Source organism: Dromiciops gliroides, chromosome 3 (assembly GCF_019393635.1).
Source record: "Dromiciops gliroides isolate mDroGli1 chromosome 3, mDroGli1.pri, whole genome shotgun sequence".
Classification (NCBI taxonomy): domain Eukaryota; kingdom Metazoa; phylum Chordata; class Mammalia; order Microbiotheria; family Microbiotheriidae; genus Dromiciops; species Dromiciops gliroides.
In genome coordinates this window covers 525483288-525499767 of record NC_057863.1, presented here as the reverse complement: position 1 = coordinate 525499767, position 16480 = coordinate 525483288, and the positions used below count along the sequence as shown (strand labels likewise).

General features: G+C 36.2%; 1 protein-coding gene across 1 annotated transcript in view; it reads left to right on the top strand.

The window, feature by feature from the left end:
• Positions 1-6371: 6371 nt before the first annotated feature.
• LOC122748848 (caspase-1-like) overlaps positions 6372-16480 on the top strand; it is a 17061-nt gene continuing 6952 nt past the window's right edge. Inside the window, exons 1-2 of the mRNA XM_043994854.1 lie at positions 6372-6414; positions 7771-8037. Coding sequence (XP_043850789.1) covers positions 6408-6414; positions 7771-8037 — 274 coding nt within the window. The 5' untranslated portion in view covers positions 6372-6407. The remainder of the gene's footprint in view (positions 6415-7770; positions 8038-16480) is intronic.

Sequence of the window (16480 nt, the reverse complement as noted above, 5' to 3'; positions counted from 1 at the left end):
AATACTTGGACATATGGAAGTTGATGAGGTTGAGAGATGAGAGGGAAAGACAGAGAGAGAAAGACACAGACAGAGAGAAGGAGAGACAGGAGAGAACTCAAGGTGCAGTCTTACAGGACTCTTATAGTTAGGTATCATAATAGAGCAAAAGAAGACTGAGAAGGCATGGATAGACAGATAGGAGAACCAAGAGAGAAAAAATGTTTTGAAAAACCTAAGAGAAGAAATACAATACAAGTAAAAATAGAGGATAATGTCAAATGCTATGGAGATCTCAATAATAATAATACAATCTAACATGAATAAAGAACCTTTAGTTTTGCAAATGTAATGATTGGAATGATGCCACCTACTGGAGACTTGCTGTGGGAAAGCTCCACCACGAGGAAATGCCTCAGAGACATTGTGGCTTTTCCTTGGCGTCAGGAAATGACGTTTGCTCATGGGTGCTGTCTATCAAGGCTACCAGCCAATCAACTTGAGGAGCCTCCTATGGTCTGGGAGGAGACAGGAAGGAGGAAAGGGAGCCTGCGCGGAGAACTCTGGGGCTTTTTGGGTTCCTGACTTGATGGTGGTGGTGGCAGAGGACTTCACAGGAAATTTGAGGAAAGATAGGAATGCCAGGCTGTTGGAATTCTGTTCTCAATCTTTTTCTTTCTATTTTCCAATAAACCCTTAAAAACTTAAACTCGTTTTATTAGTGATTTTAGTCAGTTTCCCCCAAAACTGGGGGAACAGATTAGAATCCACATTTAGAATCTTAAATTACACACAAAACAATTTACTTTTATTATCTCATTTGATCCTCCCAATAAACCTATGTGGTAGGTGCTATTATCCCATATTACAGATGATAAAAATGAGGGTGACAGAGAAATGGCCTGCCCAAGATCACCCAGATAGTAAGTGTCCTGCTAAGAATTTGAAATCAGTTATTTGTACTTCCAAAGTACATAACTCTATCTAATATGCCACCTATCTGGCCTCAAAAAGGTTGAGAATTGAGAAAAGGCCATTGAGGACAACAAACGATCACACAGTGAAATATTATTCTTACCTAGTAGTCACATGTTCCGGGAACATAGAGATTGGGATTTGGGCAAAAAATATACTCCATTACTACTTAATCTTCTTTAGTCTTTGCTGTATTATATTATGATATGTTTGTAGCATTCATTATATTTCAATTAATTGTGGAACAAAAATAACATTGAGAAAATCCAAGCTAAAAGTCTTTAGAAAATGTTTGGTATTAAAGTGCCTTTGTTTCCTTAAGTAAAGGCCATGTAATTAAGAAGGAAAATATTTTTCTATGTTTTATTTCATCTTTAGCTTCTTTGAAACCACATCAGATATAACATAATATAGAAGGTATTTTCTGATCCCCCTTTTGAAAGTATTCTCTCTCTCTTGTAATTATTTTGTTTATTACTTTGTAAGTATTTTATATTTATGTATTTACATTTTCTTTTCATCACCCTCTCATTCCCAGTAGAATGTAAGTTCCTTGAGGACAGGTAATATTTGTTTTTGTATTTATATCTTTAGAGTATATCCTCAGCTCTACATGTTTGAGGCACCTAATAGGTGTCTTTTAAATTTCATTTTTCTCCTTTCTACCTCTTAGAAAATTATTCATTCTATTGTGTCTTTTCTTCTGACTTTAGATCTTTCTCCTCTACTAATCAACACTGAGGTTCTCCTAGAACTAATGCAACTAATTCTAATTAAAATAATAACTTTTTTGTCTTAATTCTGAATTAGTTGTCCCCCCCCAACCCTCCAAATGTTAGCCAATCCCTTTCACTGGACAGGAACATGATTTTATCATCTAAATTTGGAATCAAATTCATTGCTTTAATATTAACTTTTCACATATGAGCCAAAGTCACATTGGAAATCTAGTTGATGAATATATACGCTGTTACATTCTATTATGCTTTAATGATGTAAAAAGTAAATTAGCTTTGTGTGTGTATATATGTGTGTATGTGTATATATGACAGAAACAATTTAAATAAAAAAAAAAGATGATGGAAAGACAATTAGATTCCATAGGATTGTGATTATGTATGAATCAACATACTCCTCCCCTCCTATTGTTTTTGTTTTTTTATTTTTGGTGAGGCAATTGGGGTTAAGTGACTTGCCCAGGGTCACACAGTTAGTAAATATCAAGTATCTGAGGCTGGTTTTGAACTCATGTCTTCCTGACTCCAGGGCTGGTGCTCTATCTGCTGTGCCACCTAGCTGCTCCTTCCTATTGTTTTTCATCTAAGTTCTGTAAGGGGCTAAAATTCTAGCTAGTCTGTCTAAAATATCTAATGAGTGGTCGCCAATAAATTATAAGTTTTAACAAGAGTTTAGACTTTTAATCATTTATTAAGGAGAATAAGAATTTGGTGAAGAGAGAGAAAGAGGCCTAGAGGCCTACATCTATCTATCTCAGGGAGCACACATTTTAGCTCCACTTTTCAGAAGAGTCTTCACAAAGGAGAGTAAGCCACACCTCCTTCATCCCACAAGCCTCCTGAGAAACTGGGAACATCCATCTACATGCACACACATCTCCAAGCTAATTGGCTGGTAGCCTTGATTGACAGTACCCATGAACAAACATCACTTCCTGATGCCAAGGAAAGCTACATGGCTTGCTCTCAGATGCCTTCTCCTCATGATGGAGCTTTCCTTCAGTAACTCTCCAGCAGGTGGCATCATTCCAATCATTAGAGTTCTCTGGGTTTTCAGTTTCCTTTGATGACATATTTTTCCAGTGTTTTTTTTCTTAAATAATAAATCCTTTGCTGTCTCTTCTCATCAAATTATAAATTGTTGTGTGCTAGGTATATTAGTGACTTGTAAACCAGCAAAGACTGACTAGGGGAGGAGTTTCAATTCAGATGGAATCAATAAAGATAAGAGGTGTAATCTCAAAGCACGTTAACACATGCTGGACATTGATTTCACCCTCTGCACACAAAACAAACTTTACAAGTGTTTTAATGATTTCCCCACAATCCCAGAGTAGCACTTAGAAGCTTGATATTGCATATTTAGAAAATCATTTTAACTTACAGAGGTTAAAAGATTTGTCCATAACGCAAGAGCTACAAAAATGGAATTCAGCTTCCTGTGACTTCAAATCCCTAGCCTTTTAGCACACATGTATGCATTCATTGTATATGAATAATTATGCCTTTTAGGTCCCTGAATTTTGCATAAGGAGGGCTGCCCTGTCTGTTCACTCCCCTTATTGATCCCTCTGATTTTTCTCTATTCATTCAGCATTTGCATTCACCTTGTTGAATAAGAACAGGGTAAATGGAGAGGGCATTGTAAGCTCAGGCTTCTTTCAGTTCCTACTTTCAGATCTCTGCCCCAAATTCCCTAAGGATGAATGCCAATGCATTGTCAAAGTTTTCCATTAAAAATACAAAAAAGGTATTTCTCTCAAAATCACCTCTTCTTTTTATTGTCACAATGAAGACCTTCTTACCACAAAGGACCCAATTTATGGGTATTTGCAATGGAACTACTGAACATTTTGCTCTCCCTAGTGGTAGACTTTCAGACTCAAATTGAACAAATTCTATGGAAAAAGGTCAAGAATCTCCTGCTACTTAATTCAGGCTGGATAGAAAGATTAAGAGTTTATTCACCACATCTAGCCAGAAAAAGGAAGGACAGGGAATTTATAATCCCAAAGGATTCAATTATCTGATCCTGAAAAGATCTCTGAGAGACAGTAGGAAACAAAATCACATTGCCTCACACATACTGCTAAATTACCTCCAAATCCATATTGAGGCTGACAATCTCAATGCCTATTTAAAGGACTAACCTGTGGAATTCAGTGATTATGTGCTTCAAATCTATGCTCATACAGTGAAATGGATGTTATGACTCATTTATATTTTAGTTAAAAACCCATCAATAAGTCAACTTAATTTCCATTGAGATGAGTAGGACAACAGTCTGCATAGTACAAAAGATGTCACTTCCAATGGGAAGAATTTGGAATCACAAAAGGTAATTCCTTCTCTAGAAGTTTCCATTGATGAATTGCCAAATCCCTTTGTAATACACCTAGTATCAATTTGTGATTTGTACCTAGATAGATGTCTGATAGTAAAGTTAATTTAGGAACAAAGGAGTCTCAATTTCCAAATTGATCTCTGTTCAATTTAACTATAGAAATCTACCATAGGAAAGGGGAGGGGAGTTGGGGTTGAGATGATTGAGCAGGGTTATATCTTAGTTTCATTTTCTCCCTACTCTAAAATGTTTTCCAACCACCTGTGATAATTTGCTGCCTTCAACTCCAAACATAAATTATATTCTGAAGTATGCTGGAACCGGGTTCTACTGGCTTGAAAGAGCCAATTATTAAACATTGATTGTAAGCATTTACATCTCAGAAATTTGAAAAGACTGTAAATAAGGAAAACTGTAAATAAGGGCTTACTTTTTTGTTTTTGTTATTGTTGATTTCTAAATGTAAAAAAAAAAGATAGGAGTGTTAATAATGCAGACAAAACTTAAAAGTATGTCATTAGTATATTTTTTTGAGAGCTGGTTATTAAATTTACCAGGACATCATTGTTGTATATTATATTAAAGCTTGTAAAGGCTTTCTGTACCTTACTTAATTAGCTCCTCACAACAAGTCTATGAAGTAGGAATTGTTGCCCTTTTTGGATTTGAACTGTTTTATTTATGGAAAGGCACAAGAAGATGGATACTTCTGAAAGAACCAAGAAAACAGTTGCTTAAAAAAGTAACTCAGGAGACATCATTTTCAAAATATTGAGTTCCTAAAGTACCTGAAAGAAAATATTTCTTACAGGAAAAAAAAAGTAGTTGCTGAAGACAAAGTTGAATAATGCTATTCTCTTGTTTACCAACAGTTAATTTACATGACTTTTTGCATGAGGACCTTGAGTTTAATAGCTGAAAAGTCCTGAAAACTACAATGTTTTGATAACAGTGGAGCAATTGCATACTGCCTATTTGTGGTACATATTTCAGATAGAAATAAAAACTTTCATTTTTCACGCTAAGATATGTGAATCAGTTTACACAAGGAGATCCAGTTTTGACATCAATTCCAAACTGAATAAGCAAAGTGCAGAACAGAAGTAGAGAAGCACCCATAAAAAAGAAATGCTGTCGGAAAGGAGTAGAGCTCAACGCAGTCCAGTGGTAGTTAGATTGCTCATAGAAAAGAAGCCAAGTTGAAAACTAAGATAAGAGGTTAAACACTGGGTTTTTCTCATGATGTCTGGAGGAAGATAGGCATTGCTTCTGCTGATGGGAATTTAACTGATTAGGAAAAACAGAACAAAAAAAACCAAAACCAAAACAAAACCAAAAAACAACTATGCTCCTGGGAGCTGATGGGAGGAAAGGATAATTTTCTACTACTGAATAGAAATAAAAAGAGATTTGCCTTCCTTTAACTTGACAACTACCCATGACTTTGGGTTAGGACGGGATCCGTCAGAATCTGACAAAGATACCAGATGTGAATAGCGCCACAGACCTTTAGAGGAGCTAATTTTGACTAAAAAAGCATTAATGCTTTAGATATTCCTTCTTTCAAGGTTCATTTTGGGCTCTAACAATGACCCTCCTATACTTGCCCTATGCTTCTGTCATATTGATACTTTCTAAGATCTTCCGGTACACTATAATACCACCTTAATCTTCAATTCAGTAGGTCATCATGAAATTTGGTGTTGTGGATGGAGCCCTGAATTTGGAGTCTGCACAGATCATCTATGTCACTACCTAGCTGATTTTGGCTAAGTCAATTGACTTCTGTGTGACCATGGGAGTATAATGAGGAAATTGGACTTGATGGCTTCTAATTTCCCTTCCAACTCCAAATTCTATTATCCTTTCATTCATTTTGGGGGTCTGTCTCAAGTCTGTGGCCTGTGATGCCATTGCACTGTGAAGAAATGAACTTCAAGGAGTTGAAGATGTAGGGATAGGTGTGTCTGTTCCCTGAAATGGAGTGCCTTCTCCCCTCCCCACCTTGTTCCAATTAGAATAAACAAACTTTCATCCAAAATTTAGATCATAGGATTAGAAATGATGAGGACTCAACAGGACATCTAATCCAATGGCTTCATTTTATAGAATAAGAAATTGAAACTCAGAGGTTAAATTTCTTCCCGAAAGTCACACATTGTAGGCAGACACATTTCAAAAAGCAGAAAGGGTAAACAGACAAGATCCAAAAAGCAGAAGCCTAATTCTTTTTTTGCAGTATCTTGGCAGAGTTCCCAAGTTATTTTGCAATATAAATATGCGTTAGGCTTCCTGAGAAATAAAGGAAGAAGCCATATAGTTTCACTTTCAATATACTTCTTTCAACTCTCTAGAAGTGAGCTGGAGGGGCCATGGCTGGTGAGTTAAAGTATTTTTTTTTTTAAATCAATTAGGTCACTTTGGTAGGTGATGGGAAGAAACTCTTGGGAAGCATGTGGTGTCTAACCGAACACCCAGCATGTTTGACCAAAAATGGAATAGAGAGGAAGTTGTTGTTTAGAAATGGGATGCAGCCTTAGATAATCCTTGCATTGCCTTAGGTTGTAGTTTTTCTACTTTCTGGGCTCTCAAAGTTGACGTAAGAAGGTTAAAGACCCTCTAATTTAATTTTTTTTTGTTTTCTTTTTAGTTTCATATGTTTCAGAGAAACATTTCTGGCAAGGAAATTTTGAAAGTCAGGGAGGGACTGATTCTTGACTCTTGCTGCCTTGAATTTCAGTTCTAGTTCCCATTTGAATTTTCAAATGATCCCAGCTCTGTTGTCAAAAACGTTGATGGGCTAGGTAGGACAGTCAATTTGAAATACACTCCATAGACTGGTTTTATGATATCTTTCCAAAGTTGTTCCACACTATGCTTCATGTACCTTTCAGCCTATAGGATTTGCTGTTCTCATGCTATATACCTTTGTCTCAGTGCATTATCACAACCCATTCATCACCCCCTGAAACAAAGCATTTCCCCCTTCTTTCTACTGAAATACTTTTCTCCCTTCAATGTCCAGATAAAGTCTCAAATACTTTATGAATTTTCCTTGATTCCCTTAGGTGAGAGCCATCCCTTCCTCCATAAATGTACTTGGAGCCTTTTGTCTTGATCTCTCTTTTGTCCACATCAAAACTATGCTATCGTGTAGCATACTTACTTGTTCATATATTATATGTTTCCTTTTATCTATAAATTCTTGAGGTTCTAAACTGTTGATTATCATTGTTACATCTTTAATTCCTTATTAAGTAAACACTTAACAAATGTTTATTGAATTTAGTTCAGTTTTGTAAAGGAATCTGACATAAGCATCACAATGGTTAAACCTGATCCAGGCATCAAATAACAGCATTTATTAAACACCTATTATGTACCTACTACTATGATCAGGACAAAATCACATGGTAGCTCTGGTTTGTGAAAAGTCATCAAAGGTATTAAGTTGAATTAGTCTTCCAGATCCCTTTCACATGTTTCTGTAAATAAAAGGAAATATTTTAGGTCTCCTCCAATTTGTTCATGGTATCATTAATACTATTAAAAATAGAGATTTCACTGATATACCAACATGGAAGCGAGAGGGTTAAAAGAAAAGAAAAGGGAGGGAATTATTGGGACTAGGAATCTGTTCATAGGTGGCACTTGTGGGGACCTGTTTTAGAAATAAGGGATTTATGTTTTTTGATGTATCTTTGGCTGAAACAGTATTCCCTGTGTTTCTTCCAGACAAAATCCTGAAGGAGAAGAGAAGGCTGTTTGTGGAGTCAGTAGACAGGGGTGTAATCAATGGCTTGTTGGATGATTTACTGGAAGTCAAAGTGTTGAATCAGGAAGAAATGGAGATAGTGAGGGAAGAAAATAAAACAGTCAGGGATAAGGCTCGGGTCCTGATTGATGCTGTCATTAGCAAGGGTTCCAAAGCCAGCCAATGTCTTACTAAAAGTATCTGTGAAAGAGATGGACATCTTGCAGAACAGCTTGGTCTATCTCCAGGTAAGTTTCAATGTCTCATCCTGAAAGGAGACCATAGCAATTTCCTATACTCCGGGAACCTCTATATGACTTCCATGTTATTACCATCAACTAAAATAAGCCTTTGTCTACTTCACTGAGCTCGATGAGATTTCCATGGAAATGTTTTTCCCCCTTATAATTTTATACTGGTTTTTCTAGTCTCTTAGAGAGCTTAGAAGGGATTAGTGGATCCTGCCACTCCTATGTTTTCCATGTACTTACCTGGTCAGAAATGTTACAGATCTCTATAACAATTTCTGCTCCCTATAGCACCCCCCAACCCCCCCCCCCAAAAAAAAACCCAAAACACCTTACATCAGAGAAATAAAAGGATGAATTGAGTCTAAAGAATAGAAGTGTTTTCAGAAATAATTAGATTAATAGTAATCAGGGTCATATCATATCTCAGTGAGAAAAGAAAAGTCTCCCATTCCTGTAAATGTACCCCTGTTGAGAAATGACAGCCTAGAATATACCCACTTGGATAGGATGTTGTAGAGGAGTGAGCCCCAGGCAATGAGGAAATAGGCCCAGGATATTTAGGTGATTTTTACTTTTTACATAATATATATTGTGATGTTTAATATCTAAATGTGTTGTCTAAAAAATTCTAATCTATGGTCACCTTAAATTAGAAGCTTTAGCACCAGTCTTTGGGAATTAAGCATTTATGAAAGAATACTAGGTATTAGAAAGAAAAGAACATGTGGAGTTAAGAAAAGGCCTATCTAGCCTAGAGTTCCAAACTGGTCTGGTTCTTCCTCAAGTCCTCCACAATTAACCTGCTTCAACCATGATCTCTTCAAACTGAGTGTGGAAGCTTTTTATAGGTCTGGAGCAGAGGCAGTCCTTACACACTCCTTCACACTGATTGGTAGGTATCATTCAAATCCATTGGTTCACTGGACTTGAAGGTGGTCTCAAGTTGAGATCAAAGTCCTTAGCTTCTGAGAACAATACCTTCTTAAGGGCTGGCCAGGTGTGGTTACAATCTAATTAACTTTAAGTAGGCTAATCAGGAAAGTTAATCACTCTCACTTAATTCAATCAGTTTAGATCAATCTCCAGGTGGGCCTTTGAGTATCTGCCAAATCCCATTATTTTTTCATAGTTTATAACAGCTATCAGTATAGCAAAGCATTTTACATGTATCATAGTATCTAAACTCCAGAAGACGGAAGGATACAAGCATCCTATCTTCAAAATTACTCTTTTTCATATATATATATATATATATATATACACACACACACACACACACATATAACATACACACATATTGCATATATATGTATATATGTACATACACATATATTCATAGACACATATACTTGTATCTCTCTATCATCTCTCTCTCTCTATCATCTCTCTCTCTCTCTCTCTCTCTCTCTCTCTCTCTCTCTCTCTCTCTCTCTCATCTCACATGGGATGTCATTTTCCTAAAACTAGTATAAGCAAGTGATACCTGCCTATTGAATTCCCCGCCCCCCCACCAGGGTCTACAAATTCCTGAGTACAAAGCTTGGCTTTGATGAGCCAGCCTTCCCAGTCATACTATTCTTATATCTTCATGCCCTATTACTGCTTACTCAGGATAAAGAGATTTGTGGGAATTCTCAGGCATTGCATTATGTTCCTGTTTCCAAAGTTTCTGTTGGAGGAGTGTGGATTGAGTAGAGAATGTTCCTACAGAACAAAACAATGGTGTTGATATGAGTCTTGACAGATCTTTTCTTCTCTTTCTTTTCCTTCCCTTTCTTCTTCCCTCCCCCCTTTCTCTCTCTGTCTTCCTCTTTCCCTCTCCTACTGATCTATATTTATCTGTAGATTTATTGGTCTATCAGTCTAGCCAAGGATGCAAATAAAAGTGAGGAGGCAGACTATTCCATGCATGGACAGAAAAACAAGATAAAACAAAGGTACACAGTTGGGAGATGCTGGGTCATTCATGTTTGAGGGACTGAAAATAGGCAAGGGTAAATGGATTGTAGTTTGAGAAAAGGAATAGCATAAGAAGACTGAAAAGGTAAGAAGGGGCCAGGTTGTGATTAGTTTTAAATGCCAAACCAGTGAAAAGATCAAACTGTGAAAATCCAGGTCAATCTTAATTCTTCTCCAGGACACCCAAAAGACGAAAAGAAAATCGACAGGGTACATCTGGGCCCTAAATAGCAGCTCCAATTTAACAGTTATCCTCTTACTAATTAGAAATGGCTGTTGATGCCAGTTTCAATGTCTTTACAAATATCCTTTGAGTCAGTCTGGAGTGAAAGAGCTATAGAGACCTTTTTTCAGAGAGTCCAGAGGTCTGGGGCCTTCTCTTTCCTTCCTACCTTATCATAGAAAGATAAAAAGGGTCTGGAATTGTTTTCCCCATAGGTCCTAAGCAAAGATTGCTCTAAACTATATGCCAAAGCAATGCCAAAGGAAACCTAGCAAGGATACAAAGGTTACTAAGATATCTGGGTAAATAGTCACTGAAAAGAATTGAATTCAGACAACCACAAAGAACATGCTTTGGCATGAATTAAACCTCTCTTCCCGTATCTGTTTATTACATACAGGTAAAAAGGGGGCATTTCCAATGGGTAGTCATCTTGATTAGGCTTGAATACTTCCACAGACAGGGAGCTTATTACCCTATGAGGGCAATCCATTCCACTGTTGTACAACTCAAATTATTATGATTCTTAGTTATATAGTCAAAATATTCTTCTCTAAATTGTACTTCTTCCTATTACTGCCAATTCTACCCTATGAAACAAACAAGAACAAATCTCCTTTCCACATATTCTTTTAAACATTTGAAGATAGCTATCATATCTCCCTGCAGTCTTCTTGTTGTTGTTGTTTAGAATATACTTAAGTGTTTTAGAATATACTTAAGTGTTTTCCTTAAATCATGGTTCTCATATCTCTCACTCTCCTGGTCTCCCTCTTCTAGATGTATTTCAGTTGTTCATGTTCCTTTAAAAATGTAGTAACTTAAATTGAAAACAAAGATTCAGATACATTCTGTACAGACTACTGTGAAACAATTCTTTATCTTCTGGGAGACACCACATTTCTATCAATGTAGCTTAAGAAATGCAACTTCGTGTAAAGGTGGGGCTGAAGTCATCCTACTCCATTTAGTCCTGATGGATTTATCAGGTGAGAACATGTCTGAATCCATTAGTCAATCAATCACAGACTACAGTAAATGGGAAAAGTCCTTGAAAGCCACTGGAAAAATTGTAGTGATATTTAATAGGATTCTTATTATTTCCTGAATTCCACTCTGGATTTATAGAAACTTTATGGATTCCTGTGCAATGAGACTCAGGTCCATCCAATAACTTTGCAGAGCTTTTCACACTTTATCTAAAATATTTAAATACTTGGTTGAGACATGTTCTTAACCCTGATAAATATATGTGGGATAATAGATTGTTGTGAAATTGGCCACACACTTATATTAAACTTTCATGAGCCTTTTTGTTGTTTTGTTTTTAATGACAGGTGGCTATAACTATGGGCTCATAATTAATATGGCCAAGTAAAACCATCAACATTTTCTCAAGCAATTGATTTCAGGACAGTTTTCTGGTCTGTTCTATTGTCACTGAATTTTGAAGCATAAAGGCCTTCTAATCCAATATCTTCATTTTACAGATAAAAAAATTAAAGTCTAGTCAATTAAAGTCAGGGATTCTTCATGTTTGCATAACAAGGACCCCTTGGCAGCCTGGCAAATGCAATGGATCTTTTCTCAGAACAATGTTTTTAAACTCATAAAAATAACTATATAGGATTACAAAGGAAGTTATATTTAAATAGTTATAAAAGGGTTTTGAAAAACACCTTCATGAGCTTTAGGGTAAGAGACTGGTCTAAATGATTTGCTAAATATCATGCATCTAGTCAGTAACAGTTGTGATTCTAGAGCTGAGATCTTTTCATTACATTTAAGCCAGTGATTGTTTGAAACTAAAGGCACAAGTTGACATCATCATTATTAAATTTCATCTTGCTTGTTTATCCCAGTATTCTGGAACCTTTAGATTAACTATCAGAAAATAATTTTTTTCTTCCCTAAATTCCATTAAGGAAGGCTTTAAATCATTTTCCGTCCTCAGAGAAGGACTTGATCCTTGGCAAGGATAAAGTGTGCCTTCTGATAATCCAATTCCTATAGGATTGAAAGTTATAAGGAACCTTAGGAATCATATTCCTCTAATTTTACATATGAGGAAACTGAGGCTCAGAGAACTAAAGGGTCTTTCAGAAGGCCACATAGCTATTAAGTAGCAATGCTAGGGTTTGAACCCCTATCTACTACCTCCAAAATTAGTGCTCTCAAGTGGTTTGTTAAACCCTTCATAGCTCCTGGTTCTAATATACATTCCAGATGGAACCAGGTAAGATCTTGGAGGTGAGGGATAAGGGCTATCTAATTCTCAGAAGCCGTAGAATTCAGACTTCAGTAAGAAAAACTCGTACCCCTTATAGGTGTTTTGTTTTGTTTTTAACCTCTCTTTTTTCTCTGGGGTTTAATGAAGTGCTGCTTTATGATTCTTCATGATCCATGGTTGCTCCATAGAAAGGGCCTGGTTCTTATTTCTGATTGTACAATTTCCTTGTGGGATTTGTATTTACTTCCATCTATCCTTGGTTTCCACATCAAGGGTTAAGGGGTTTTTTGTCTTAAGTATTGAAAATAAAAATCTCCATCTCAAAAAGTGGTCCAATCTGTGAGGGGTTTAACACACTGAGAAGGTACTTTAGAGGAAAATGATCTAATAACAAAACTGACACAAAACTCTTCCTTGCTACGTGATCTGAGACAGGACAACTACCAGATGTATCTAATGTTGAAGAGTTTCTGAAAAATTCTCCTTCCTCACCAGATAACCAACCATAAAGAACATGTCTTGGTGTCCCTCCTGTTGAAAAACAAAACAAAACAAAACAAAACAAACAAACAAACCCTCAGGATAAGGATGACAAAGCTAGAAAAAGGTTCCCTTTGGGAACTCCTGAGCTCAGATTCCCCACCATCAAACACAGGAAAGGCTTATCTTGGAGGTGGTTGGGCTAGGGATAAAATGAGAATGGGGAAATTACTTTTTATTCTTAGTCTTAAGCAAAAACTTTTCACCTCCTTTCTCTGGCATAGAGATCAATAGAAAGCCCCAAGACACAGGAACTAGGGGAGGGTTGTAGATAGTTCTTTTTCACAATACCTGGAACACTAAGAGTGGTTGAGTCAACCAGAGCTATAAGACACTATTTGCTTTCCAAAAGCCATGATTAGGCCATATAACTTTGTCTTCCATAATTCTCCATGCCATAACTTTTTTTTAATACACATTATTTTCCTTTTCCCCAGGAGAAATTCTTTTACTTTGGCCAATGGTTCAGCTCAATTTTACTTCTTTGGGTTAAGATATCTCTGTTCATACAATAGGCTAATTTCATAATTGGATCCACCCTTGAGGTTGCTATAGGCTATCTAGAGGTGAGGCATTTGTGGATCCTTACCACCCACTGCTGGTGGAAGCCTTGACCCAATTCCACTAGGTTGACTTTTTACCTGCTAAACTGGCTCTTAGATTCACTGTGCCATAATTCCTCTTCACAGGTCTCCACAGTATCACCTTCCCTGAGGTCAGTGGAGGGATAACCTAACTTCTCCACATCAAAAGATACAAAGTCTGGTCTTATTCACCATTTATTACCTTACTTTATTCTCCTCTCATAATCTTACACTTTAATTGCCCCTATTTCTTCTTTTTTCAATCCAAGCTCATATATCCCTTATTCCTGTATCTCCCTTAAACCTATTTACCCCTAGTCATGCTCTAGATCTGCATTCATCTGCTACTATGCTCTCTGGAATATGTGTTCTATCATTACATTTTTTATTAATTGTTTTTTTTTTCCTTTCTCCCTCCTTCCACCTTCTGATACTCACGGAGATCTACCTTCTTTTCAATGACAATGATGTCCAGAATGCTACTGGTTGTGAGGTCAGGGAGAGAGAATATTCTTTGTTTTTCCTTACCACTTGCAGTCACTGTATCTGTGACAATAATTTATCAACCTCTTCTCCTTTTAAATTTAAACTTTACAAATTTGTCACTCAATATAACACCAGTGGCCTTTCTCCACCAATACCAAGGTCCTTCCTCCCTTCTCAATGTCTTCTGTACCTAGTCAACAGTCTTTCTATCACAACTTTACATGAGGGCACTTGAGCATACATATGATGTTCCTTCAAATACTCTTAACTTCTATGTTCTTCAATCTACTCAGTTTCCTTGACCTACTCCTCCACACTTCCTTAGCTGTGTATATAGATGATTAATTTTACCATTTCTCAAAAATATTTAATTTCCATGTTGATAAGCCTCAAATTCCTTTATCATATTGTGCCATATTTTCCTTTTTTTTTTTTTTACAACATCTGACCTTAAAACCTTTAACCTTAAGCTTCATTCTCCTCAGGATCTTTAACAATTTCTCAGGCTATTATCCATGAAGTATCTAAACCATCCTTTCCTTGTAATATGAATGCTGTGATGAAGCAGTTCAAGTCTACATTATCATTTTCTTTCTAAGGTCCTTGACTCTTTTTCGAATTGTTGATTGCACCATGCCAAACCCCAAAATCTGGATTGCTCTAATCATATCTCCCTTGTTCCTGTTTCTGTCCTGCTGAAAAGAGCTAGAGGAAGTCACAAAATCATGCTGATTGGGTCCACTACAAACTTATGAGCCCTTGTGGCTCCAAGTTTATCTTTTTACTTTCAAATTGATTATCTGTCTCACTTCAGTGAATGTCCCATATCTTCTTGTCTCTTCTCCAGTCTCCCAATGTGTCTCCCTCTTGTTATACTCTCAGCTGGGAAACTTGCCTCATATTTCACTGAAAAAAAAAATAAGCCACCTGTCAGAAACTCCCTCTTATTCTCTTTTAATCCCTCTTTCTCACTTCCCATACTTCTGATATAATTTCCAGTTGTATCGCATTTTACTTCTGTTCTCTTCTTCATACCAAGGTAAATTCACCAATGCACGCCCTTGTTCTTAACAAGTGGATTGAAATGATTTATTCTTTCTCTTTTACCTTCATTTTCTTTCTTTTTGTTAAATACTTTTCTGCTTTCTACAAATACACCTCTTTCCCCTTCCCCCCCAAAAAAAACCCAAAACAAAAAAAACACATCACTTGATTCAACCATGCCTCCTAACTATCTTCCTATAGAGGAGTCTTGCTATACTTTTCTTAGTTTACTTTCAAGTTTTAATAGTTTTATAAGTATAAAAACTATAATCTTAAAAGAAATATTTCTTGAAAGATTAATTATATATTTTATCACTCCCAAACTACAGGCCCTTTAAATAACAATTTTTTCCAATAAGATGAACCACCCAGGCATTAAACATTACTGGTGCTACAATGTCTGGCTGACACTTTCTTAGACCGGTAAATTGGCAGAGGAGGTTCTCCTGCTTGGCCACCTCAGTCATCTGATCTATCTCCATTTGATGTTTTCCCTGGGGAAACAAAACCCCACAAAATTTGCTATTGATAGATATAAATATTGAAATTTGGATGTTCTTAAGGCTAAGATTAGAAATGCAATCTATTGAGCAACATCTGATGAAAGTTTTTACTAAGTGAAGTTCAAAATTGACTAGTTCACAAGCACTCACTAGTTCACATAACACAAAATGTCAGTTTTGTTCAATTTTAATAAAATAATACACTTAATTAAAATAAATAATATCTTTCAAATGTTTTTTGTAAGTTTATAGCTATTATACTTTTAAAGTTATTAAAACTCAAAATTATGATAAAACCTTTGGGATACTGTCTCTTCTCTGTTAAATTAGTTGAAAATGTCATGTCTACTTCATGCACATGTTTCTTCTCTGTATCTTCTAAATGAACTGAAATCCAACTTCTGATTTTTTCTATAACCCAAAAGGACACTGTGAAAAGTTGCTGATATTCTCTTTATAACAAAATATTATGTCCTTTTTCTCAACCCTCACCCTTTTAAATCTTTTTGCAGAAGTTGAACTATCACCTTCTACTGGAATTTCACTTCTCCTTGGGTTTTCATGAAACTGATCTTACTGGATTCTCCTTCTACCTTTTTATCTAAATCTCCTTTAATGAATATTCATCCAATTCAATCTCAAATGATGTGTGTGTCCCCCAAGGCCTTGTCTTGCACACTATTTTACTTTTATCTCTACTCTACTGGTCATATTACAAGTTTTTCTGGACTCAATTATCATTCCTACCATTTTGGTTCTCAGCAGTTTATAACTAATCATATATATATATATATATATATATATATATATATATGAAACAAACCTTTCTTTCCTGAATGCCAATCCCATGTCTCTACTTGACTGTTTGCAA